Source organism: Salmo salar, chromosome ssa04 (assembly GCF_905237065.1).
Source record: "Salmo salar chromosome ssa04, Ssal_v3.1, whole genome shotgun sequence".
NCBI classification, from domain to species: domain Eukaryota; kingdom Metazoa; phylum Chordata; class Actinopteri; order Salmoniformes; family Salmonidae; genus Salmo; species Salmo salar.
The window spans coordinates 53,001,831-53,028,535 of NC_059445.1; the positions used below are offsets into that span (position 1 = coordinate 53,001,831).

General features: G+C 44.4%; 1 protein-coding gene across 1 annotated transcript; it reads left to right on the forward strand.

The window, feature by feature from the left end:
- Window positions 1-22,882: 22,882 nt before the first annotated feature.
- LOC106603568 (olfactory receptor 52N5-like) lies at window positions 22,883-23,964 on the forward strand. Its single transcript, XM_014197426.2, has one exon. It carries the CDS (start codon window positions 22,946-22,948, stop codon window positions 23,882-23,884), a length of 939 nt encoding a protein of 312 aa, XP_014052901.1. The 5' UTR covers window positions 22,883-22,945; the 3' UTR covers window positions 23,885-23,964.
- Window positions 23,965-26,705: the final 2,741 nt, after the last annotated feature.

The window sequence follows — 26,705 nt, forward strand, 5'->3', positions numbered from 1 at the left end:
GCGCGCTATTCCAGCCCCTCGCAGGTGCCGTGCTAGAGCGGGCATCCAGCCTGGTAGGAGGATGCCTGCGCAGCGCATCTGGTCGCCGGTACGCCTCCGAGGACCAGGCTACCCAACTCCCGCTCTACGCACGGCTACCATCAGGCCCCTGCACAGCCCAGTCTGCCCTGTACAAGCACCCCGCTCGTACAGGGCTACTAGTTCCATCCAGCCAAGACGGGTTGTGCAGGACGTAAGATCAAGACCGACTGTGCGCCTCCATAGCCCTGGGTTTCCAGCTCCTGTCTCTCGTGCGAACCCGGAAGTGCGTCAACCCAGTCCGACTCGTCCTGTTCCCGCTCCCCGCACTAGCCTGGAGGTGCGTGTTCAAAATCTGGTACGCCCAGTACCAGCACCACGCACCAGGCTTCAAGTGCGTAAACCCAGCCTCACCAGTCAACAGTCGTCATCAGAGCTGCCCGCCAGTCAACAGTCGTCATCAGAGCTGCCCGCCAGTCAACAGACGTCATCAGAGCTGCCCACCAGTCAACAGTCGTCATCAGAGCTGCCCGCCAGTCAACAGTCGTCATCAGAGCTGCCCGCCAGTCAACAGTCGTCATCAGAGCTGCCCGCCAGTCAACAGTCGTCATCGGAGCTGCCCGCCAGTCAACAGTCGTCGGAGCTGCCCGCCAGTCAACAGTCGTCGGAGCTGCCCGCCAGTCAACAGTCGCCGGAGCTGCCCGCCAGTCAACAGTCGCCGGAGCTGCCCGCCAGTCAACAGTCGCCGGAGCTGCCCGCCAGCGCTGAACTGCCGGAGTGGCCAGACTGCGCTGAACTGCCGGAGTGGCCAGACTGCGCTGAACTGCCGGAGTGGCCAGACTGCCGGAGTGGCCAGACTGCGCTGAACTGCCGGAGTGGCCAGACTGCGCTGAACTGCCGGAGTGGCCAGACTGCGCTGAACTGCCGGAGTGGCCAGACTGCGCTGAACTGCCGGAGTGGCCAGACTGCCGGAGTGGCCAGACTGCCCTGAACTGCCGGAGTGGCCAGACTGCCCTGAACTGCCGGAGTGGCCAGACTGCCCTGAACTACCGGAGTGGCCAGACTGCCCAGACTGTCCCGAACTGCCAGACTGCCCAGACTGTCCCGAACTGCCAGACTGCCCAGACTGCCCAGACTGTCCCGAACTGCCAGACAGCCCAGACTGTCCCGAACTGCCAGACTGCCCAGACTGTCCCGAACTGCCAGACTGCCCAGACTGTCCCGAACTGCCAGACTGCCCAGACTGTCCCGAACTGCCAGAGTGGCCCGACTGTCCCGAACTGCCAGAGTGGCCCGACTGCCCCCCGGCGATGCCAGAGTGGCCCGACAGCCTGGAACGGCCGGAACCAGAGCCACCTCCAGATATAGGTGGGTTGGGGAGGGGGGGGTGTAGCACAGTGCCGTCGTTGACGGCAGCCACCCTCCCTTCCCTCCCTTTAGTAGAGGGGAATTTTGCTTTTGTTGTTTGGGGTTGTTTTTTATTTTTTTATTTTTTTAAGGTGCTCCCGGGGTTAGCACCTTTAAGGGGGGGGTACTGTCACGTCCTGGCCAGTATAAAGGTTAATTAGTATTGTAGTTTGGTCAGGACGTGGCAGAGGGTATTCGTTTTATGTGGTTCGGGGTGGTGTGTTTTGTTGAAGGGGCATTTGGTTTAAGTATTCCGGGGTTTTTGGGCACTGTTTGGTTTTCAGGTATTCTATGTTTAGTCTAGTATGTCTGTTTCTATGTTTGGTTAATTGGGGTTGGGACTCTCAGTTGAAGGCAGGTGTTGTCTATCTGCCTTTGATTGAGAGTCCCATATATTAGGGTGTGTTTGTGTTTGTGATTTGTGGGTGATTGTTCTGTGTTGAGCCTTATGCTTTGCCAGACTGTTTGTTGTTGTTGTTGTTGTTGTTGTTGTTGTTGTTCGTTCGTTCTAGTGTTTGTTATTTTGGTATTCATTTTGAAAATAAATAAACGTCAAGATGAGCCTGCACTTACCTGCTGCGTTTTGGTCCATTTCTACCGACGACAACCGTGACAATATTATGATAAACCGAAAACAAATATGCCCATGAATGAAATATACAGACTTATTTGGAAATCATAGAACATTGTGCAACATTGAGGGAATGTTCTGTGCAACTTATGTGAATATCACAAGAATACTCTTGCAACATCCCCAGACAACTCCCATAAATTAATTAAATGTTCTGTAGCCCTTACCTGCAGTCAAATGAGTAGTCTCAATGGTGGAATGTTATTCATATTTTTCAGAATGAATACTTTAAATTAATACATTTCATTATTAATACACCTCACAATGTTCCCACCAGACTGTTCCCTCAACCTAATGAAACATTCTGATAACCTTTAACCTCTATGGGCTAGGTGGGACGCTAGCGTCCCACCCGTGGTGCACTCCATCAACAGCAGGTTCATTTCAAGAGCGGCAAATTTGAATCCAAATAAATGTCAAAATTCAAATTTTTCAAACATACAACTATTTTACACCCTTTGAAAGATAAACATCTCCTTAATCTAACCACGTTTTACGATTTCAAAAAGGTTTTACGGCGAAAGCATAAATTTAGAGTATGTTAGGACAGTACATTTACAAGAGTTGTGTGTAATGTTTTGTCAATTCAAAGACAGGGTCACCAAAACCATAAAACCAGCTAAAATGATGCACTAACCTTTTACAATCTCCATCAGATGACACTCCTAGGACATTATGTTAGACAATGCATGCATTTTTAGTTCTATCAAGTTCATATTTATATCCAAAAACAGCGTTTTACTATGGCATTGATGTTGAGGAAATCGTTTCCCTCCAATAACCGGCAGTCAAGTCAACACCACAAATTAAATAATTAAAATTAGAAAACATTGGTAAAATATTATATTGTCATTTAAAGAATTATAGATTTACATCTCTTGAACGCAATCAACTTGCCAGATTTAAAAATAACCTTACTGGGAAATCACACTTTGCAATAATCTGAGCACTGCGCCCAGAAAAATACGGCGTTGCGATACAGACTAGACGTCATGTTGGGGAGATCTAAAATCGAAAATACTATGTAAATAATCCATTACCTTTGATTCTCTTCATCAGATGTCACTTCCAGGTATCACAGGTCCATAACGAATGTAGTTTTGTTCAAAAAAGCTCATCATTTATGTCCAAAAATCTCCGTCTTGTTAGCACATGATCTAAGCCAGCCGGACTTCTCGTCATGAACGAGGGGAAAAAATATATTTACGTTCGTTCAAACATGTCAAACGTTGTATAGCATAAATCATTAGGGCCTTTTTTAACCAGAACATGAATAATATTCAAGGTGGACGAATGCATTCTCTTTTATAACGTATTGGAACGAGGGTACCCAACATGAACTCGCACGCGAGGTGTCTAATGGGCCATCATCGTTCCATGGCTCTTGTTCGGTCAGATCTCCCTCCAGAAGACTCAAAACACTTTGTAAAGGCTGGTGACATCTAGTGGAAGCAATAGGAAGTGCCAAAATATTCCTCAGCCCCTGTGTTTTTCAATGGGATAGGTTTAAAGGTAATACAACACATCAGGTATCCACTTCCTGTCAGAAAATGTCTCAGGGTTTTGCCTGCCAAATGAGTTCTGTTATACTCACAGACACCATTCAAACAGTTTTAGAAAATTTAGGGTGTTTTCTATCCATATGTAATAAGTATATGCATATTCTAGTTACTGGGTAGGAGTGGTAACCAGATTAAATCGGGTATGTTTTTTTATCCAGCCGTGTCAATACTGCCCCCTAGCCCTAGAACAGATTACATGTGTTCTAGGAACGTTTCTGCAACACCAGGTTTTTTACAAACATTCTATAATCATCAGCATGACAGGACAGTTTTATGTTATGAGAACATTTTCCGCGACCTAACGAATGATGTGGAAACTTCAAAGAACAAATTTGGGTTTGCTGGAAATGCTCCATAAATTAGTTAATAATTTAAACAATTTTTTGATGTGAACTCCCCGTTTTTTCCGTAGCGCTCATAAGCCTCCATGAATTTCAAAAGAAAGCTTGACCTGGGCCTGGGCATCAGACTCCAGAGCCCTTTATTGCAGAGTTGTGTCAATGACATGGTCAGTGTACAATTGGCTAACATTTACCATGTGGTATGCGCAGGCTGAAACATGGTGTGTTCAGAAGCAATCGTAAAGTTGAACATTTGAAACAAGCATGGTAACAAACTTTAAGCATCAGCTGTCAGAGCAGCTTACGGATTACTACACCTGTACACAGCCCATCTGTAAATAGCCTGTCACGTCCTGACCATAGTAAGTTGTTATTTTCTATGGTAGAGTAGGTCAGGGCGTGACAGGGGGTGTTTGTCTGTTTTGCATTTCTATGTTCAGTTTCTAGTTTTGTATTTCTATGTTGGTTTTTGTTTGGCATGACCTCCAATTAGAGGCAACCGGTTGTCATTGTCTCTAATTGGAGGTCATATTTAAGTTGATGTTTGTCCCACCTGTTTTTGTGGGTGATTATATCTTTTGAGTAGTGTGTTTTCCTCTCTGCGTCACGGTTTGTTGTTTTTTGTGTTTCAAGTATTTAGTGTATAGCATTTAGTTTAATGGAAGAAATAAATATGTGGAACTACGAACACGCTGCATAGCCCACCCAACTACCTGATCCCCATATTATTTATTTTTTGCTCTTTTGCACCCCAGTATCTCTACTTGCACATCATCATCTGCACATCTATCACTCCAGTGTTAATGCTAAATTGTAACTATTTCACCACTATGGCCTATTTATTGCCTTACCTCCCTAATCTTACTACATTTGCACACACTGTACATAGATTTTTCTATTGTGTTATTGACTGTACATTTGTTTATTCCATGTGTAACTCTGTGTTGTTGTTTTTTGTCACACTGCTTTGCTTTATCTTGGCCAGGTTACATAATACATGTTCTTAACAGTGTATCTATTAATTATTACAATCAATTACAATACTTGTTACACTGTAATTTGATATGTAATTACACACTGTAATAACAAGCCCCTTAAAATCAAGAGGTACAGCTGTTTTATTAACCCCATCAACTACTTTGATTAAGCTAACTTCTCACTGTTGAATTAACTGCCATGGACATTTCTGAAATGTTAGATTATAATACTGGGGGAGCACATTCTAAGAATGAGATAATTAGCTAACAATGTTACTTAAGTTCCCTTGATAAACCATTTACAAACAGTTTGTAAAGAGTTTACTTACCATCATTATTCCTACATTTGTAAAAGTCAATAAGACATCTGTAAATAGCCTCAATTCGTCGGGGCATGGACTCGAAAGCATGGTGTCGAAAGCATTCCACAGGGATGCTGGCCTATGTTGACTCCAATTCTTCCCACAGTTGTGTCAAGTTGGCTGGATGTCCTTTGGGTGGTGGACCATTCTTGATACACACGGGAAACCGTTGAGTGTGAAAACCCCAGCAGTGTTGCAGTTCTTGACACAAACCAGTGCGCCTGGGACCTACTACCATACCCCATTCAAAGGCTCTTAAATGTTTTGTCTTGCCCATTCACCCTCTGAATGGCACGCACACAATCCATGTCTGAAGGGTTTAAAAATCCTTCTTTGACCTCTCCTCCCCTTCATCTACACTGATTTAATTGGATTTAAGTGACATCAATAAGGGACCATAGTGTTCACCTGGATTCACCTATGTCATGGTAAGAGCAGGTGTTCTTAATGTTTATATACTCAATGTATGTCATGAATGGGATATAAGGACGCAGGCCTCCTTATTGTCAATAGGATTTCTAAGCAAACAGCTGGAGGCAGGGCTTTCTCCTATAGAGCTCCATTTTTTATGGAACGGTCTGCCTATCCATGTGAGAAACGCAGACTCAGTCTCAACCTTTAAGTCTTCATTGAAGACTTATCTCTTCAATAGGTCGTATGATTGAGTGTAGTCTGGCCCAGGGGTGCGAAGGTGAATGGAAAGGCACTGGAGCGAAGAACCGCCCTTGCTGTCTCTGCCTGGCCGGTTCCCCTCTCTCCACTGGGATTCTCTGCCTCTGACTCTATTACGGGGGCTGAGTCACTGGCTTACTAGTGCTCTTCCATGCCATCCCTAGGAGGGGTGCGTCACTTGAGTGGGTTGAGTCACTGACGTGATTTTCCTGTCCGGGTTGGAACCCCCTCGGGTTCGTGCCATGGGGGAGATCTTCGTGGGCTATACTCAGCCTTGTCTCAGGGTAGTAAGTTGGTGGTTTGCGGATATCCCTCTGGTGGTGTGGGGGCTCTGCTTTGGCAAAGTGGGTGGTGTCATATCCTGCCTGGTAGCCATGTCCTGGGGTATCGTTGGACGGGGCCACAGTGTTTTCCCATTTAAGTATGCTCTCTCTAATTCTCTCTCTCTCCCTCCCTTTCCAGGGGACCTGAGCCCTGGGAACATGCCTCAGGACTACCTGGCCTGATGACTCCTTGCTGTCCCCAGTCCACCTGGTCGTGCTGCTGTTACAGTTTCAACTGTTCTGCCTGCGGCTATGGAACCCTGACCTGTTCACCGGACGGATGAAAAGCCAACTGACATTTATTCCTGAGGTGCTGACCTTTTGCACCCTCTGTTGCACCCTCTACAACCACTATGATTATTATTATTTGACCCTGCTGGTCATCTATGAACGTTTGAACATTTTGGCCATGTACTGTTATACTCTCCACCTGGCACAACCAGAAGAGGACTGGCCACCCCTCAGAGCCTGGTTCCTCTCTACGTTTCTTCCTAGGTTCTTGCCTTTCGTGGGAGTTTTTCCTAGCCGCCATGCTTCTACATCTGCATTGCTTGCTGTTTGGGGTTTTAGGCTGGGTTTCTGTATCACACTTTGTGACATCAGCTGATGTAAAAAGGGCTTTATAAATACATTTGATTGATTGATTGATATTTATTCATTGTTAATGAGTGCATTTGTAAATGTGGGTACATGCACTTACTAATACTTTGGGGGGCTATTAGCCCATACTCTTACGCTCGTTGATGGAAGGATCGGACCAAGGTGCAGCGTGGTAGGCGTACATCTTAAATTTAGTAAATGAACACCGAAACAAAACAAATACAAATGAAAATGTAACGTTCAGTAGGGCATACAGCACAGTACCAAAAACAAGATCCAGCAATCTCAGGTGTGAAAAAGGGCTGCCTAAGTATGATCCCCAATCAGAGACAACGATAAACAGCTGCCTCTGATTGGGAACCATTCTAGGCCAACAAAGAAATATAAACATAGATTTTCCCACCCAAGTCACACCCTGACCTAACCAAATAGAGAATAAAACAGACTCTCTAAGGTCAGGGCATGACAGTACCCCCCAAAAGGTGCGGACTCCGGCCGCAAACCTGAACCTATAGGGGAGGGTCCGTGTGGGCATCTCATCTCGGTGGAGGTTCCGGTGCGGGACGCAGACCCCGCTCCGCTTGGGGCTCCCCCCATTTCGGTGGCGCCTCTGGTGCGGGGATCGTCGCTGGGGACTCCGGACCGTAGATCGTTGTCGCGGACTCCGGACCGTAGATCGTCGTCGCGGACTCCGGACCGTAGATCACTGCTGGAGGAACCGAACCACCGATCGTCACCGGAGGCTCCGGCCTGGGAACCCTTGCTGGGGGTTCCTGACTGGGGACCGTCGCTGGAGGCTCCGGACCGGGGACCCCCGCTGGAGGTTCTGGAACGGGGACTGTCGCTGGAGGCTCTGGACCGGGGACCGTCGCTGGAGGCTCTGGACCGCAGACCGTCGCTGGAGGCTCTGGTCCACGGACCGTCGCTGGAGGCTCTGGGCCGCGGACCGTCGCTGGAGACTCTGGACCGAGGACAGTCGCTGGAGACTCTGGACCGCGGACCGTCGCTGGAGACTCTGGACTGTGGACCGTCTCAGGAGGTTCCGGACTGTAAGCCGTCTCAGGAGGTTCCGGACTGTAAGCCATCTCAGGAGGTTCTGGACTGTGAACTGTCGCCTGAAGCTCTGAACTGGGAACTGTCGCCGGAAGCTCCGAACTGGGAACTGTCGCCGGAAGCTCCGGACTGGGAACTGTCGCCGGAAGCTCTGGACTGGGAAGGCGCACTGGAGGCCTGGTGCGTGGAGCCGGGACAGGTGGCACCACCAGACTGGTGACACACACCTCAGGGCGAGTGCGGGGAGCAGGCACAGGACGTACCTGACTGGGGACACGCACTTCAGGAAGAGTGCGAGGAGCAGGCACAGGACGTACTGGGCTGTGGAGGCGCACTGGAGACCTGGTGCGTAGAACCGGCACAGGATATACTGGACCATGGAGGCGCACTGGAGGTCTGGAGCATAGAGCTGGCACAACCCGTCCTGGCTGGACACTCACTTTAGCCCGGCAAGTGCGGGGCGCTGGCACAGGACGAACTGGGCTGTGAAGGCGCACTGGCGACACAGTGCGTAGAGCTGGCGCAGGATATCCTGGACCGAGGAGGCGTACTGGAGACCAGGAGCGCTGAGCCGGCACAACACGTCCTGGCTGAATGCTCACTTTCGCACGACAAGTGCGAGGAGCTGGCACAGAACGCACCGGGCTGTGGATGCGCACTGGAGACACATTGCGTATCTCCGCAAAACATGGTGCCTGACTGGTCACACATTCCTTAAAGCGAGAGCAGGAGTTGGCTCTGGTCTGAAACCTGGATCCGCCAACCAAAAACATTTTTGGGGCTGCCTCTAGGGGTTCCGTCGTGGTCGTGAAATTCGGAGTCGCCGTTGATCCTCCCTCGCTGCTTCCGTCTGCTCCCATGGAAGGCGATCCATTCCTGCCTGGATCTCTTCCCACGTCCAGGATCCCTTTCCGTCCAAGATATCCTCCCATGTCCAGGATGTCTGCTCCTCCTGGCCACGCTGCTTGGTCCGTTTGTGGTGGGATCTTCTGTTACGCTCGTTGATGGAAGGATCGGACCAAGGTGCAGTGTGGTAGGCGTACATTTTAAATTTATTAAATGAACACCGAAACAAAACAAATACAAATGAAAACGTAACGTTCAGTAGGGCATACAGCACAGTACCAAAAACAAGATCCCACAATCTCAGGAGGGAAAAAGGGCTGCCTAAGTATGATCCCCAATCAGAGACAATGATAAACAGCTGCCTCTGATTGGGAACCATACTAGGCCAACAAAGAAATATAAACATAGATTTTCCCACCCAAGTCACACCCTGACCTAACCAAATAGAGAATAAAACAGACTCTTTAAGGTCAGGGCGTGACACATACAAATGCATTGAATGACAGATTCACTACAGATTCACCCCCCAAATAATCGAAAGAAAGTTTGTTCTGAGGTGTCTGTCCTATATCTGAGAGATACATGAAATATCAGGAAACTATTATTATAATTTTTTTACATGTATGTAACCCCTCATTTTTGGCACTAAGCTGTCTCCATATACAGTATACTTCCATACATTTTTACTACTGGTACCGGGGATCCTTTAGACAAGTCTTGTGAGACTTGTGGGCATCTTAGAGCAAAACCGACATGTACGTGTTCGTGAGAGTCTCACCTTTCCACAGAGGGGTCATTAGTGTGTAGCCCAAACTGTTCGGACACTACAGACAGAAGTTGGCAGATTAGCTGTACTGACTTCAGACGAGTCCCAAGATGCGTGTAGGGGTTGTAGAGCAAAACAGAGTTCACCATCGTTTTTGTGACAGTTTCATCATTCCATAGAGGGCATAATAGCTTGTAGGTCAAACCAAAATCATATAGATGATTTTGTGAGAAGAAAGATTTTCGCGTTGTCTGATGGTCTGAGAAACACCGCTCTAGCTCTGTCAACTTTCACCACAGATACAGATGTGCAACATACAGTAGGTGGATGCAGTGGATGCAAAAACACTGATGTCTCTAGCTTAAACTGACATATTTTTATAGGGATACTCTACCTACATGTACATATTACCTCAATTACCTCAACTAACCGGTGCTTCTGCACATTGACTCTGTACCAGTACCCGCTGTATATAGCCTCGCTATTGTTATTTTACTGATGCTGTTTAATTATTTGTTACTTTTATTTTCTATTTTTTAACACGTATTTGTCTTAAAACTTCTTAAAGCATTTTTGGTTAAGGGCTTGTAAGTAAGCATTTCACTGTAATACCTGTTGTATTCAGCGCATGTGACAAAAAAAAAAGATTTTATATTTGTATTATGCTAATTCAATTTCAGTGGGGGTGTGGACATTATGGGGTTGACAAACTATTTTGCAGATCCTAATCTAAAGTGTGCACTATATACACTTTATAAACATTTATAAATGACTTGTTACTCCCCAAAAGCTGGCCACATTAGTAGACAGTACCTGATTCTCCACCAATGGCAAAACATAAACTAAAACATGCAATTTTCAAGGACATTCAGAGACTTGGCTGTGTGTTTAGGGTCGTTGTCTTGCTGGAAGGTGAACCTTCGCCCCAGTCTTAGGTCCTGAGTGCTCTGTAGCAATTTTTCATCAAGGATCTCTATGTACTTTGCTTCGTTCATTTTTCCTTCGATCCTAACTAGTCTCCTAGTCCCTGCCGCTGAAAAACATCCCCACAGCATGATGCTGCCACCACCGTGGTTCACTGTAAGGATGGTGCCAGGTTTCCTCAAGACATGACGCTTGGCATTCAGGCCAAAGAGTTCAATCTTGGTTTCATCCGACCAGAGAATCTTGTTTCTCATGGTCTGAGAGTCCTTCAGGTGGCTTTTTGGCAAACTCCAAGCGGCTGTCATGTGCCTTTAACTGAGGAGTGGCTTCTGTCTGCCCACTCTACCATAAAGGCCTGATTGGTGTAGTACTGCAGAGATTGTTGCCCTTCTGGAAGGTTCTCCCATCTCCACAGAGGAACTCTGGAGCTCTGTCAGAGTGACCATCGGGTTCTTGGTCACCTCCCTGACCAAGGCCCTTCTCCACCGATTGCTCAGTTTGGCCGGGCGGCCAGCTCTAGGAAAAGTCTTGGAGGTTCCAAACTTCTTCCATTGAAGAATGATCGAGGCCACTGTGTTTTTGGGGACCTTCAATGCTGCAGAAAAAAAATGTGTACCCTTCCCCAGATCTATTCCTCAACACAATCGTGTCTCGGAGCACTGCGGACCATTCCTTCAACCTCATGGCTTGGTTTTTGCTCTGACATGCACTGTCAGCTGTGGGACCTTATCAAATCATGTCCAATCAATTGAATTTACCACAGGTGAACTTGTAAAAGCATCTCAAGGATGATCAATGGAAACAGGATGCACCTGAGCTCAATTTCGAGTCTCATAGCAAAGGGTCTGAATACCTATGTAAATAAGGTATTTCTGTTTTCTGTTTTTAATACATTTTTGTTTTTTTTATTAATTTGCAAAATATTCTAAAAACCTGTTTTCGCTTTGTCATTATGGAGTATTTTGTGTAGATTGATGAATAAAATGTTGTATATAATCGATTTTAGAATAAGGCTGTAACGTAACAAAATGTGGAAAAAGGGAAGGGGTCTGAATACTTTCCGAATGCACGGTACCTCTTCCGTGTACCCCAAACATACAATTACCTGTAAGGTCCCTCAGTCAAGTAGTGGATTTCAAACACAGATTCAACCACAAAGACCAGGGAGGTTTTCCAATGCCCTGCAAAGACTGGCACCTATTGGCAGATTGGTAAAAACAAAAGCAGACACCCTTTGAGCATGGTGAAGTTATTAATTAGTTAGAGTTTTTACTTAAATCAGCTTGAAAATGCACCCGTCAAAAAACCAGCCATCATGAACCGAACTGAACATAGAAATAATCACGCACAACAAACATGGGGGAAACAGAGGGTTAATAGCCTTTTGGCTCAACCATACCCGACTCTCTTGCCTGTTTGGTTTAATTGTTATGTTTTTTTGCTCGTATACACTTATGGTCTGAAAAATACTGTGTTTCCTTGAAGAATATAGCATTTATAAAGAAAACCCAAAGACTGGATTGTAAAAAAATTTCAACAGGAAGCCATGAGAGATTATGATGCATTTGGTTGACATTCATAGAAGAATGAAGAGCCAATCTGGCAGCCCTGTTTTAAGTGAGTTGGAGGTTTTTGTAAATTGTTTTGCTGCAGATGACCATATGACTGGACAGTACTCTAGGTCTCATAGAACCAAAGATTGAATCACCTGATTCGGAGTGCTAGATGTTACATACTCAGAATATTTTCTTGAGGCTGTGTCCCTATAGAGGCCTCATCAACCCCCTGGTGTTACATGGCGGGATTAGTGGCTTTGTGACTGTGACTGGGGTACTCATTAGTCAGACATGGCCTCTCTACTGCAGCAAAAAGATGCAACACTGACAAACAAACAAACATGTGTGATGAAACAGCAGAGTCACTCTTACACACCAATATGCCTACACAGGGTTAGAGTCAATTCCGATATAACCAATCAAGTAAACTGAAATTCAAATTTCTGTTGGCACTAATATCATTCCATAATCTACTTCTCAATAGACTGAAAATGGAATCTGTTATTTCAAGTTTTTCCTTTTTTTAATTAAAATCTCTTTCTGAATTGAGTGAACTTAATTTTAATTTACCCTTACCCTGCTTCAAACAACAAGCATAGTAAGAAACATATAGAGTTGCATACACAGACATTTCTGATATGTATTTGACATACTGTACACACACAGACATTTCTGATATGTATTTGAAAATTGAGACACAATAATGGGGGTTCAGTTATTAAAGCTGGAATCCGCAGTTTCTACATACATTTTTGGACTTAGAAATTAATGATATACAAGCTCCATGAGCTCCACCAGAAGCCAAAATATAAGCTTGTTTTACTCCGATGTTTAAACACTGTAAACACTGTAAATGTAAACAAACACTGTCCCAGTGAGCCCTGTCTGACTCAGACGTACGTGGACATTGAACATACAGTGCATTCGGAAAGTATTCAGACCCCTTCACTTTTTCCACATTGTGTTACGTTACAGCCTAATTGTAAAATGGACTAAGTTAAAAACATTCCTCATTAATCTACACACAATACCCCATAATGACAAAGCAAAAACTGTTTTTTCGAAATGATCACATTCTATACAAGCCCCTTTAAAAAAAAAAATCAAGTAGATCTATAAAGATATTTTATTGATCTGCCAGTATTTTCATTTAGAGATTCCGGTAAGGTCTTTGTTGTTTCCTTTCATATGTCCTACCAATTATTATTGGATTATTAACCATGGCAAACACTTGTTAGTATAAAAAACAAATCTTATTTCTCAGTTGGTTGGCTTTTCGTGGAGATCTTACCATTTTCATTTGCAGGGATATTTGTGCGTTTTTGTCCAAATATCAAATGTATACTCTGTTTCATCATTAAACTCCTAGACTAGGCTTATGTGTCTGTCATCACTCTTTGACCAGAGTGCAGTCCAGTTTCCTATCCACACATTAGAGAGCACCAGACTCCATTTTTAAATGTTTTAAAAATAAAAAACAAAATTACCTTATTTACATAAGTATTCAGACCTTTTGCTTTAAGACTCAAAATTGAGCTCAAGTGCATCCTGTTTCCATTGATCATCCTTGAGATGTTTTCTACAACTTGATTGGAGTCCAGCTGTGGTAATTTAAATTGATTGGACATGATTTGGAAAGGCACACACCTGTCTATACAAGGTACCACAGTTGACAGTGCATGTCAGAGCAAAAACAAAGGAATTGTCTGTAGAGCTCCGAGACAGGATTGTGTCGAGGCACAGATCTGGGGAAGGGTACCAATTGTTTTGGTTCAGCATTGAAGGTCCCCAAGAAAACAGTGGCCTCCATCATTCTTAAATGGAAGAATTTTGGAACCACCAAGACTCTTCCTAGAGCTGGCCGTCCGGCCAAACTGAGCAATCGGGGGAGAAGGGCCTTGGTCTGGGAGGTGACCAAGAACCCAATGGTCACTCTGACAGAGCTCCAGAGTTCCTCTGTGGAGATGGGAGAACATTCCAGAAGCATTCCACCAATCAGGCCTTTATGGAAGAGTGGCCAGACGGGAGCCACTCTTCAGTAAAAGGCATATGAGTTTGCCAAAAGGCACCTAAAGGACTATCAGACCGTGAGAAACAAGATTATCTGTTCTGATGAAACCAAGATTTAACTTTTTGGCCTGAATGCCAAGCATCAAGTCTGCTCCAGAGTGCTCAGACTGGGGCGAAGATTTACCTTCCAACAGGACAACAACCCTAAGCACACAACCATGACAACGCAGGACTGGTTTCTTGACAAATCTTTGAATGGCCTTTAGTGGCTCAGCTATATCCCGGACTTGAACCCGATCTAACATCTCTGGAGACACCATGAAATTAACTGTTCAGCGACGCTCCCCATCCAACCACAAAGTGAAAACATGTTTTTCCAAATTTTTGCAAATTTATTGAAAATGAAATACAGAAATATTTACTTTACATATGAATTCACACCCCTGAGTCAATACTTTCTAGAAGCACCTTTGGCGGAGATTGCAGCTCTGAATCGTCTTGGTATGTCTCTATCAGCTTTGCACATCTGGATTTGGGGATTTTCTCCAATTCTTCCTTGCAGATTTTCTCAAGCTCTTTTAGATGGGTAGCGGGGGTGAACATCAATCTTCAAGTTTTAACACAGATTTTCAATGGGATTCAAGTCTGGGCTTTGGCTGGGCCACTTAAGGACTTTTACATACATTATTGTACTGAAGCCATTCCAGCGTTGCTTTGGCTATATGCTTGGAGTCATTGTCCTGTTGCAACGTAACTCTTCACTCCAGTCTAAGGTCATTTGCACTCTGAAGCAGGTTCTCATCAAGGACTTGGCTCCATTCATTGTTCCCTGTAAAAATTGTAGCACAGGAGGTGCCTCCTCAGAATACACATGCTTTAGAGAGGGATTGAGAGAGAGAGCTGTGTACTGTCCACTAGTTATCTAATAACTATTAGATGTACTCTTTAATGTCCATCCTGATATCATCTATCACCTTTGACTTTATTTCACTTCTACTGTGACCTCAGTTGAGTTTGCCCAATGCCTTGCAGATCCGTCGAGCTGTGTATCTGTGCCGCTCTCTTCCTGTCTTAGCAGATGGTGATGAAGTCTTTGTTGGGGAAGACGTGACTGTCCTTTATACAAATATTGTCCCCTTTAGTAGGAGTTGATCCATCCTTATATCCTTCCATATATCATAGGTCACTCTGAGAGTGATGTAGAGCAAACTTTTTAAAAATTCCATACGTTCACTATTCTGGTTTTGCCCTCTAGTGGAAAAGGGATTTAAGCCACAAGAGAGGTCATGTAAGTTGAGGTCTTGTGGTAGGTAGGACAGGTAGGCCCATATTCCTTCCTCTATCGTTCCCTGCAAGCACTTACCCTCTCCATTTGCTTAGGAGTAGTACACATATGACTGATTTCCTTGATGAGTCTCTGTCCATAGGTACACAGTGAATTATATGTCCAACTGTAGGCCAAAGTCTGCTTTTATGGAGTCTGGAAAACCCTTCTGGCAAAGTGGTGCAAAGCAGTGGAATAGCTTCTGCTTATTATGAATGCGGGCCATTAATGACCAGTATGGATAATGTTCTCTGTGATAGGCCAGGCAAAAACAATGTCATCTCAATATTGACACCCTGGGAATCCCTGTCAGGAGAATAATCATAATCTTCCGCCTCCTGCATGTTACTGGATTATAGCCACCGATTTGGTTAGGATCTTAGCATCAGCTCAATAGATTCCTATGGACACTCACATTATCATTCTAAGCATCCATTGCTGAACAGAACAGGTAACCATCATATTACTGAACAGAACATTGAACTTCCTTGAGTATAAAGGACAGTCACCTCTCCCCCAGACAGGACTTCATCACCATCTTCTCAGACAGGTAGATACTAGTTTACAATGAATATTGTAATTATAGGCAATGCAAAATAACATTGTCAAAATAATACAAGATTAAATTGACTATACTGTGCAGATTATCAATGAGAAGCACATTGTGGATAGATTTCATGGTTATAAGGGACCGTACACAAGTCCCTCTCACTCTCTGTCTCTAAAGCATGTGTATTCTGAGGAGGCTCCTCCTGTGCTGTGCTTTTTACATGGCTCTGATGTTGCGGTTGGAGAACGTGTCCTACGTGACCCATTGTGTTTGAGCTAAGCTGTGCCTCGAAGCCAGGACTACCCCCATTCTGCCTGGTACTGGCCACCTACAGTGCCTTCAGAAAGTATTCACACCCCTTGACTTTTACAGTCTGAATTTAAAATGGATTACATTTATATTTTTTGTCACTGGCCTACACATAACGCCCCATAATGTCAGAGTGGAATTATGTTTTTCGAAATGTATACAAATTACTAAAAAATTAAAAGCTAAATTATTTATTTTATTTATTTTACCTCTATTTTACCGTTATTTTACCAGGTAAGTTGACTGAGAACACATTCTCATTTACAGCAACGACCTGGGGAATAGTTACAGGGGAGAGGAGGGGGATGAATGAGCCAATTGTAATCTGTAAAATTGTAAAATGTCTTGAGTCAATAAGTACTCAACCCCTTTGTTATGGCAAGCCAAGTTCAGGAGTAAAAATGTGCTTTACAAGTCACACAAAACCTTGCTTGGACTCACTCTGTGTGCAATAATAGTGTTTAACATGATTTTTTTAATGACCACCTTATCTATTTACCCCACACATACAATTATCTTCTAAGGTCCCTCAGTCGAGCAGTGAATTTCAACCACAGACTCAACCACAGATTGAACCACTAAGACCAAAAGTATTGGCTCAGCATAAAAGCGAAAAGGTACCGATTGTTTTCCTACAGGAGACCCATCTGACTGACTTGGAACATGTGAAATTAAAGTGAGACTTGATAGTGTTTTCCTCATCCTATCCCATCAGCTTTCTATAGGTTAGGCTGATAATGGTCCATTCTAAATCAAAACAAATTTCACACATATATTATTTAGTATATGTAAAGACAAGAATAGCCTGATGTGTGACAATATTAGCCTATCACTTGTGAATTATATGTTATCACAGCCTTCTTCAAAGTGGCCAAATAACTTATTTAAATTTAGCACATTAATCTGTTTTACAAGGGATGTAGAGCCTAAGTGGCATACATAAACAGCCTGTGAGTTTCAAGTTTGGGGAAGATAATTTTCACTATAAAATGCACCTTTATAATGAAAGCATTAAATGCATAATTGCATTTGTGGTCACTTTTGATTATGGCGTTCTGTGCTAATGGAAGATTTGCGCTTATAGCCTACTACCATGTGCGCATTGCTGCGCTTATAATGTGAAGAAATTACCTAATAGTTTATCAACATTTTAAGCTAAACATTCTGATCTGTTGCGTCAGCCACAGTGCATAAACATTTTTATGTTTTTTTGCATTAAAAAAAGTCCTCATAAATATCCTTGACATCATGATTATGGCTGAGATAGTGGTCATTGATATGCAGTGAACTTCCACTCCCCATTTTAATTGTATTGATTTATTTCACATTTATTTAGCCAGGTAGGTAAGTTGAGAACAAGTTCTCATTTACAACTGCGACCTGGCCAAGAATAAAGCAAAGCAGTTCGACACATACAACAACTCAGTGTCACGCCCTGGCCATTGAGAGGTTTTTTATTCTCTATTTTGGGTAGACCAGGGTGTGACTAGGGTGGGCATTCTATGTTCCTTTTTCGATGTTCTTTATTTTCTATGTTTTGGCCGGGTATGGTTCTCAATCAGGGACAGCTGTTATCGTTGTCTCTGATTGGGAACCATACTTAGGTAGCCCTTTTCCCTCCTTGTGTTGTGGGAAGTTGACTTTGTTTATGGCACATAGCCTTTAGTTTCACGGTTTGTTGGGTAGTGTTTATTGATTTGTTTGGCGTCTTTTCTAATAAAAATAATATGTACGCTCACCACGTTGCACCTTGATCCTCTCCTTTCAACCGACGTGACACAACTTCCCACCACCAACGGACCAAGCAGCGTGGTAAAAAGGAGTCATGGACATGGGAGGAGATCCTCGATTGTAAGGGTCCATGGAGCCAGGATGGGGAGTACCAGCGCCCGAAGGAGGAGCTGGAGGAAGCTAAGAGGGAACGACAGAGGTATGAGGCATTATATCCTCCATTTCGGGAGGTGAAGAGACAGCCCGCCCCCCAAAAAATTGGGGGGCACACGGGAAGATTGGTTGAGTCAGGCGATAGACCTGAGCCAACTCCCCGTGCTTACCGGAAGCAGCGTGGTACTGGTCAGGCACCGTGTTGTGCGGTGAAGCGCACAGTGTCTCCAGCACACGCTCATAGCCCGGAGCGCTATATGCCAACCCCCCGCAAGTGCCATGCGAGAGTGGGCATCCAGCCAGGGCGGATTGTGCCAGCTCAGCGCGTCTGGTCTCCAGTGCAACGTTTCGGCCCAGGGTATCCTGCGCCGGCTCTGCGTACTGTGTCTCTGGGGCGCTGGTAGGACTCAGTTCATCCTATGCCTGCGCTCCGCCCGTGCCGGGCGAAAGTGGGCATTGAGTTTGGAAGAGTGGTGTCAAGCCTACGCACCAGATCTCCAGTGTTCCCCCACAGCCCGGTCTATCCTGTGCCTCCTCCACGGACCAGGCCTCCAGTAGGTTTCCCCAGCCTGGTGAGTCCTGTTCCTGCTCCTCGCACTAGCCCTGTGGTGCGTGTTACTAGTCTGGACACTCCAAAGCCAGTCCCACGCATCAGGCCGCCAGTGCACCTGCCCAGTCCAGTACGTCCTTTTCCTGCTCCTCGCACTAGCCCCGTGGTGCGTGTTACTAGTCTGGCACCTCCAAAGCCAGCCCCACGCATCAGGCCTACAGTGCGCATTCCCCGTCCAGAGCTTCCGGCGACAGTCCCCCGTCCAGAGCTTCCGGCGACAGTTTACAGTCCGGAGCCGACAGAGACGCCCTCCAGTCCGGACTAGAGAGATATACCTGCTGGAGCGCGTGCTACGGGTGGGTGCTGCTATGGTGACCAGTGTGCTGAGATAAGGTGGGGCTTTACCTATCAGAGACTTGTAGATTACCTGAAGCCAGTGGGTTTGGTGACGAGTATGAAGCGAGGGCCAGCCAACGAGAGCGTCCAGGTCGCAGTGGTGGGTAGTATATTTACATTTACATTTACGTCATTTAGCAGATGCTCTTATCAAGAGCGACTTACAAATTGGTGCATTCACCTTAAGATATCCAGTGGAACAACCACTTTACAATAGTACATCTATATATTTTCTTGGGGGGGGGGGTTAGAAGGATTACTACATCCTATCCCAGGTATTCCTTAAAGAGGTGGGGTTTCAGGTGTCTACGGAAGGTGGTGATTGACTCCGCTGTCCTGGCGTCGTGAGGGAGCTTGTTCCACCATTGGGGTGCCAGAGCAGCGAACAGTTTTGACTGGGCTGAGCGGGAACTGTGCTTCCGCAGAGGTAGGGGGGCCAGCAGGCCAGAGGTGGATGAACGCAGTGCCCTTGTTTGGGTGTAGGGCCTGATCAGAGCCTGAAGGTATGGAGGTGCCGTTCTCCTCACAGCTCCGTAGGCAAGCACCATGGTCTTGTAGCAGATGCGAGCTTCAACTGGAAGCCAGTGGAGTGTGTGGAGGAGCGGGGTGACGTGAGAGAACTTGGGAAGGTTGAACACCAGACGGGCTGCGGCGTTCTGGATATATATGGGATTTTAGTGACAAAATGGATGGCACTGGAATAGACTCCATCCAATTTGTTGAGTAGAGTGTTGGGGGCTATTTTGTAAATGACATCGCCGAAGTCGAGGATCGGTAGGATGGTGAGTTTTATGAGGGTATGTTTGGCAGCATGAGTGAAGGATGCTTTGTTGCGAAATAGGAAGCCAATTCTAGATTAAATTTTGGATTGGAGATGCTTAATGTGAGTCTGGAAGGAGAGTTTACAGTCTAACCAGACACCTAGGTATTTGTAATTGTCCACATATTCTAAGTCAGAACCGTCCAGAGTAGTGATGCTGGACGGGCGGGCAGGTGCGGGCAGCGATCGTTTGAAGAGCATGCATTTAGTTTTACTTGTATTTAAGAGCAGTTGGAGGCCACGGAAGGAGAGTTGTATTGCATTGAAGCTCGTCTGGAGGGTAGTTAACACGTGTCCAAAGAAGGGCCAGAAGTATACAGAATGGTGTCGTCTGCGTAGAGGTGGATCAGAGACTCACCAGCAGCAAGAGCGACATCATTGATGTATACAGAGAAGAGAGTCGCCCAAGAAAGAATTGAACCCTGTGGCACCTCCACAGAGACTGCCAGAAGTCCGGACAACAGGCCAACCGATTTGACACACTGAACTCTATCGGAGAAGTAGTTGGTGAACCAGGCGAGGCAATCATTTGAGAAACCAAGGCAGTTGAGTCTGCCGATAAGGATGTGGTGATTGACAGTGTCGAAAGCCTTAACCAGGTCGATGAAAACAGCTGCACAGTATTGTTTCTTATTGATGGCGGTTATGATTTCATTTAGGACCTTGAGTGTGGCTGAGGAGCACCAATGACCAGCTCGGAAACCAGATTGCATAGCGGAGAAGGTGCGGTGGGATTCGAAATGGTCGGTAATCTGTTTGTTAACTTGGCTTTCGAAGACCTTAGAAAGGCAGGTTAAGATAGATATAGGTCTGTAGCAGTTTGGGTCAAGAGTGTCCCCCCCTTTGAAGAGCTGCTTTCCAATCTTTGGAAATCTCAGATGACACGAAAGAGAGGTTGAACAGGCTAGTAATAGGGGTTGCAACAATTTCTGCAGATTTTAGAAAGAAAGGGTCCAGATTGTCTAGCACGGCTGATTTGTAGGGGTCCAGATTTTGCAGCTCTTTCAGAACATCAGCTAACTGGATTTGGGAGAAGGAGAAATGGGGGAGGCTTGGGCAAATTGCTGTGGGGGTTGCAGGGCTGTTGACCGGGGTAGAGGTAGCCAGGTGGACCTTGGGAACCTTCAATGCTGCAGGACATTTTTGGTACCCTTCCCCAGATCTGTGCCTCAACACAATCCTGTCTCTGAGCTCTACGTACAATTTCTTTGACCTCATGGTTTGGCTTTTGCTCTGACGTGCACTGTCAACTGTGGGACATAGACAGTTGTGTGCCTTTCCAAATCATGTCCAATCAATTGAATTTACCACAGGTGGTCTCCAATCAAGGATGATCAATGGAAACAGGATGCATTTGAGCTCAATTTTGAGTCTCAGAGCAAAGGGTCTGAATACCTATGTAAATAAGGTATTTCTGTTTTCTGTTTTTAATACATTTGCAAAAAATTCCGAAAACCTGTTTTCGCTTTGTCATTATGGGGTAATTGTTTTATTTAGTCATTAACATAACAACATGTGGAAAAAGTCAAGGGGTCTGAATAGTTTCCGAAGGCACTGTATAATTCGTACTGAAAATGTGTGATTAATGAGGTTTGGTTTGCTACACGTTCACTTCCTGCCAGCAGACTCAGCACAACAACAGTTCATGACTGAGGGCCGGCCTCCCCGACCACCATCCACACCAAAACCCTCATACAAATCTCTAACAACTACCACCCCTGCCAACATGTTTGTAAAATGGTGGAATGCTGAACCTCGTGAATTTAGTAATAGTGCAAACTTTGGAGAGGTGTGTGACCACTTGGAGATCCCAGTTAGACCTTTTACGCAAACCCTTGTCATTTCTTTGTCTTACGTTGCACCTACCTCACATTTTCCATAAATATTGTTATTATGTTACTGAATGTACAGTATCCAAAGTATTTTCAGTAAAGGATTAAGGAAAATGTTTTCACAAAAATGTGTTTGTTCACGGAATATAATTTAAAAGTATGCATTAATTATGAGTCTGTAATATAAAATAGTTGGCAAAAATGAATGTAGACATTAATAAATGCATTTCTATATCTTCCAAAACCTTTCAAACAATAGTGGAGGATAACAAACATTGTGGTGCAGTGGCTTCAAAACAGTGCACCCTGTCAGTCATCATTTATATACATAACTGTCAAAAAGAAACATGAGGTGACAGAGGTTGGTTGAGTGGTAAAACCGTCAACTCTAAAGAACACATATCCCTTACTGGAGACTGGGGTTCAAATCCTGTTTCTGTTTCATCCACCTATGACAATCATCCACTTCTTCCTAAAAAGGGCAATGGGATTCCATTTTGCTTTTAAAAACTAACATGAAAAATTTACTGCACGCACAATGCCAAAATGGACAAGCCTGCATCACTCAAGTTACAATCTGAAGCGGTTGCCAATTATTTTTCCTGTAGTTTGATTTCACCAGAGGCCTCCAACCTTGTAACCATGTTTGGGAGTTTGGGTTGGGAGTGTTACCATGTTCAGGGTTTTGGATAAAAGGCTGTGATGCTGTTTCAGTCTTGAGGGGTGGAAGAGAACTCAGAAACCAAAGGGAGGACCCTGTGGAAGATCATCTCACCCTTTTTGTTAGTGTTATACTTCAACAATTTATGTCAGGGACAATCCTTATGTTATCTAATGTGCTTGTTGTGATGCTGATGTTTTATATATGTTAGAGTTGAAAGTGTTATTGTGTCCATTGTATCTACATCTATTGAATTATACAACATTGAATTATAGTCAGTTGTTGTTCTCTTTTGTGAAATATATTATTTTGGTTTGTTTTTGGTTACTTTCTTCACTTTTTCATGAAATCATTTGGTTAAATATATTGAAGGTATTTGTTCTAAAACAGTAAGTATTTAATGAGAGATATTAATGAGAGGCAAGGTAATGAACAAGGATTATCAAATTGTATTTGTTGCTTGGTAGACCTTTTTTTAAAGTCATAATACCACTGGTATTTATTTGGTATTTATTATTCAATAACTTTATTGCATTCTCCTCCAGGTTGTGACATTCACTCTGGGTGGAGAATGGAGAACCACACCTACCCTAAGAACATGTTCCTCCTGGAGGGGTTAAAGGTCACTCAACAGTCCTCCTACCCTGCCTTCATCCTTCTCCTCATCATCTACATCTTCACGATGGTGTCCAACATCGGCCTCATACTACTGATCTCCATGGAGAGGAGCCTGCACCAGCCCATGTACATCCTCTTCTGCAACCTACCTCTCAATGACGCTCTTGGAGCCACGGTTATCGTCCCTCGTTTGCTGAGTGACATATTTGTGGCAAGCCCAGACCGCTACATTAATGACGTTGCGTGTGCCATCCAAGCATTTTGTGCCCACATTTTTGGCACAACATCACATACAATACTGATTATCATGGCCTTTGATAGATATGTGGCCATCTGCAACCCCCTGCGATACGCCACCATCATGACCAACAGGATGATCGCAAAACTGACTGTTTTTGCCTGGGGGTCTGCCTTTCTGCTTGTGGGGGTCCTCCTGGGCCTCACACTCAGCCTGTCACGATGCAGATCTGAAATCTTCAACCCCTTCTGTGACAATGCCTCGTTATTCAAGCTCTCCTGTGAAAGTGTTATTATTAACAATATCTATGGACTCACTTTTACCATCCTACTCCTGGGGTCCTCCATAGGGAGTGTGACACTAACATACCTTAAGATAGCTATGGTGTGTGTGAGAAACAAAAACAGGGTTCTGAATAGCAGGGCCTTGCAGACCTGCTCCACACACCTGTCTGTGTACATCATCATGCTGGTGTCCGGTTTCATCATCATCTTTCTCCATCGCTTCCCTCAGTGGGCCGACCACAGGAAACTGTCAGCCATTTTGTTTAATGTGGTTCCTCCTTGGCTCAATCCTGTTATCTACGGTTTGCAGACCAAAGAGATCAGACAGAAAATCTTCAACAAGTTTCATAATAATAAAGTGACTGTATGACGAATGGTTGTAGGAATAATAATATGTATGAATTCTTGTTCTGATATCGCTCTCTCTCTCTCTCTCTCTCTCTCTCTCTCTCTCTCTCTCTCTCTCTCTCTCTCTCTCTCTTTCTTTCTCTCTCTCTCTCTCTCTCTCTTGTTTTGAAAAGCCAACTGACATTGGTGTTGAATTGTTGCACCCTCCAGGCCAGGGTGTTCACATTTTCACTCAGAGGCCCCCTTCCAGCATTGGGGAACAATACCCTCAAACGTTTTTCTTAGGTTAGGGCATACTTATGGGGTTGTACGGTAGTTTGAAGGCATGTACAGAAGAATGAGTTTCTGGTTACCATGGAGACGACCTTCACTGACTGAACTTCTCAAAGAGATCACATTTATTTTGTGAGATAGCAAAATAGAACTTCTACATTCAAGACAGGAGAATTGATTCAGAAGATAATGATCTGATTCAGAAGATAAAAAGGTTATTTTAGTAATTTTTATCTCAACTTGTTTCTATTATTTATTAGCATGTCAAGCTAATTTACAGAGTAGTCATGGATTGTGCAACTTCCATTGTTTAGTTAAAGTGGAACAAATACTAAAGAATTTGTGAAAATTCTATTCACCTCATTTTCAACAGAAATATGGGCAGGGTCTCTAGTTTTTTTTTGTGGGGGCCTTACCGTTAAACACTTCCAGACAATAGTTTGCATTTAGCTAACTAACTCGCTATCGCTATCACAAGTTCCCAAACATGGATTCACGCAAAATGTGCCTTTTATGTTCGGTAAGGGATGCCCCAATAACTGACAGAAAAGGAAGCTGTTCATGGAGCAGGAGTGTTTTGACCACCAAACTTTTTAGAGGAGGGAGTGCTGTTGCTGTAAAGCAAGTGGTAGCGGAGCGCCAAGGCTAGGTCCAAAAGGCTTCTTAACAGCTTCTACTCCAAGCCATAAGACACCTGAACAGCAAATCAAAGGGCTACCCAGACCCCTCTTTTACGCTGCTGCTACTCTCTGTTTATTATCTATGCATGGTCACTTTAAGTCTACCGACATGCACATATTACCTCAATTACCTCGACTAACCGGTGCCCCCGCACATTGAATCTGTACAGGTACAGTACCCCCTGTATATAGCCTCGCTATTGTTATTTTACTGCTGCTGTTTAATTATTTGTTAGTTCTATTTTTTACTGAACACATTTTTCTTCTTAACTTCTTAAAAGCATTGTTGGTTAAGGGCTTGCAAGTAAGCATTTCACTGTAAGGTTTACACCTGTTGTATTTGGCGCATGTGACAAATACAATTTGATTTGATTTATGTTGGCCATATACCACACCCCCACGGTCCTTATTGCTTAATTATATACTGTATATAGTTTCCTGTTTAATCTGATTCATTTTAATGCTCCTACATGTACTGTACCTTTGCCTGTTCCTGATAATTACAGGGATCCACCTTGATCAGGGGTGGGCAAATTCCAGTCCTCGAGGGCCTGATTGGTGTCACAATTTTTCCCCAGCCCCAGCTATCACACCTGACTCCAATAATCACCTAATCATGATCTTCAGTTTAGAATGCAGTTTGATTAATCAGCTGTGTTTGCTAGGGATGGAGAAAAAGTGTGACACCAATCAGGCCCTCGAGGACTGGAGTTATCCACCCCTGCATGGTGCTGCAATCATACCAAAATGTCTCTAACAGACCGAGAGGGAAGACAACTGTTTATCAAGTGCCACATTGTTTTTCATGATTTGTGCCACTTGAAAACCAAACCCAGAATCTAACTGAAAACACATTTGAAACCCTCCTATTCCTTCATTTCAAAATGTTAAGTATTAAAGAAAATGTCAACAAAGTGGAATTTCATAGTGTTTTTATTAACACCATAATTTGCCAAGTGCAAGATGAGTTACGGAATGCTTAGTTCATGAAGTGCCATATGAAAAGAGCTAAACAATTAAAATATTCATAAATCATAAGAAGTTATCCTTAGGCATTAGATAAACATGTAGGAAGAGAGCTGTACAAGGCAAGCCATAAAACAATTATGCAAATATAATAATGCTATCACAAGTTCCCAAACATGGATTCACGCAAAATGTGCCTTTTATGTTCGGTAAGGGTCAAAAGAGCAGCAATAGGTGAGTCAGAGTGCCGTTCGGTAGTCACTACTACGCTAGGAGAGCAGGGGACACAGCGTTCAGAAAAGCTAGCGGGCCGGGGATAGTAGATGGTTCTTCGGTGACATCGTAACAGAATAGCCTGTTGAGACCACATATGCTTATGAAGAGAACTGTGCAAGACCAAAAAAATGTTATCCTTAGATAATAAGGTAGAGCTGACAGAGAGAGCTTTAGAAGGCACAAAATATGAGAACTATTTAAAAACACATAGTTTAACATATTTGGAGCACAGAGTTAGTCTGCTTGACTGGAACTCATATACTGTCCTTGGCAGCATATGTATGAAAAAGAATGTCTTCAGTTCAGGGATAACATCAGCATTGAAATTCACATCAACAATAACAACCTGCCCGGATGGAGCCCAGACAGTAGTTTGCATCTCTCCAGTCCTGTGCAGAACATGCCCATTTGCCTCTGCATGTAGTACCCACAGGCTCCATTAGGTTGCAGCTGAGGAACCCCATCCACCAGCTTCACATTGGTGAGTTTGCCAGAAAACAGTTCAGTCAGAGACTTACTCAGAACAGGACATTTGATTTCTAGAAGTTCTTGAGAGTTTAACACTCCATCTGGGCTTGCAGAAAGCCATGGCTCCTTGACACACTACTGTGCCTCTACTCTCCAGACTAAACCCACAGCTCTCCCATC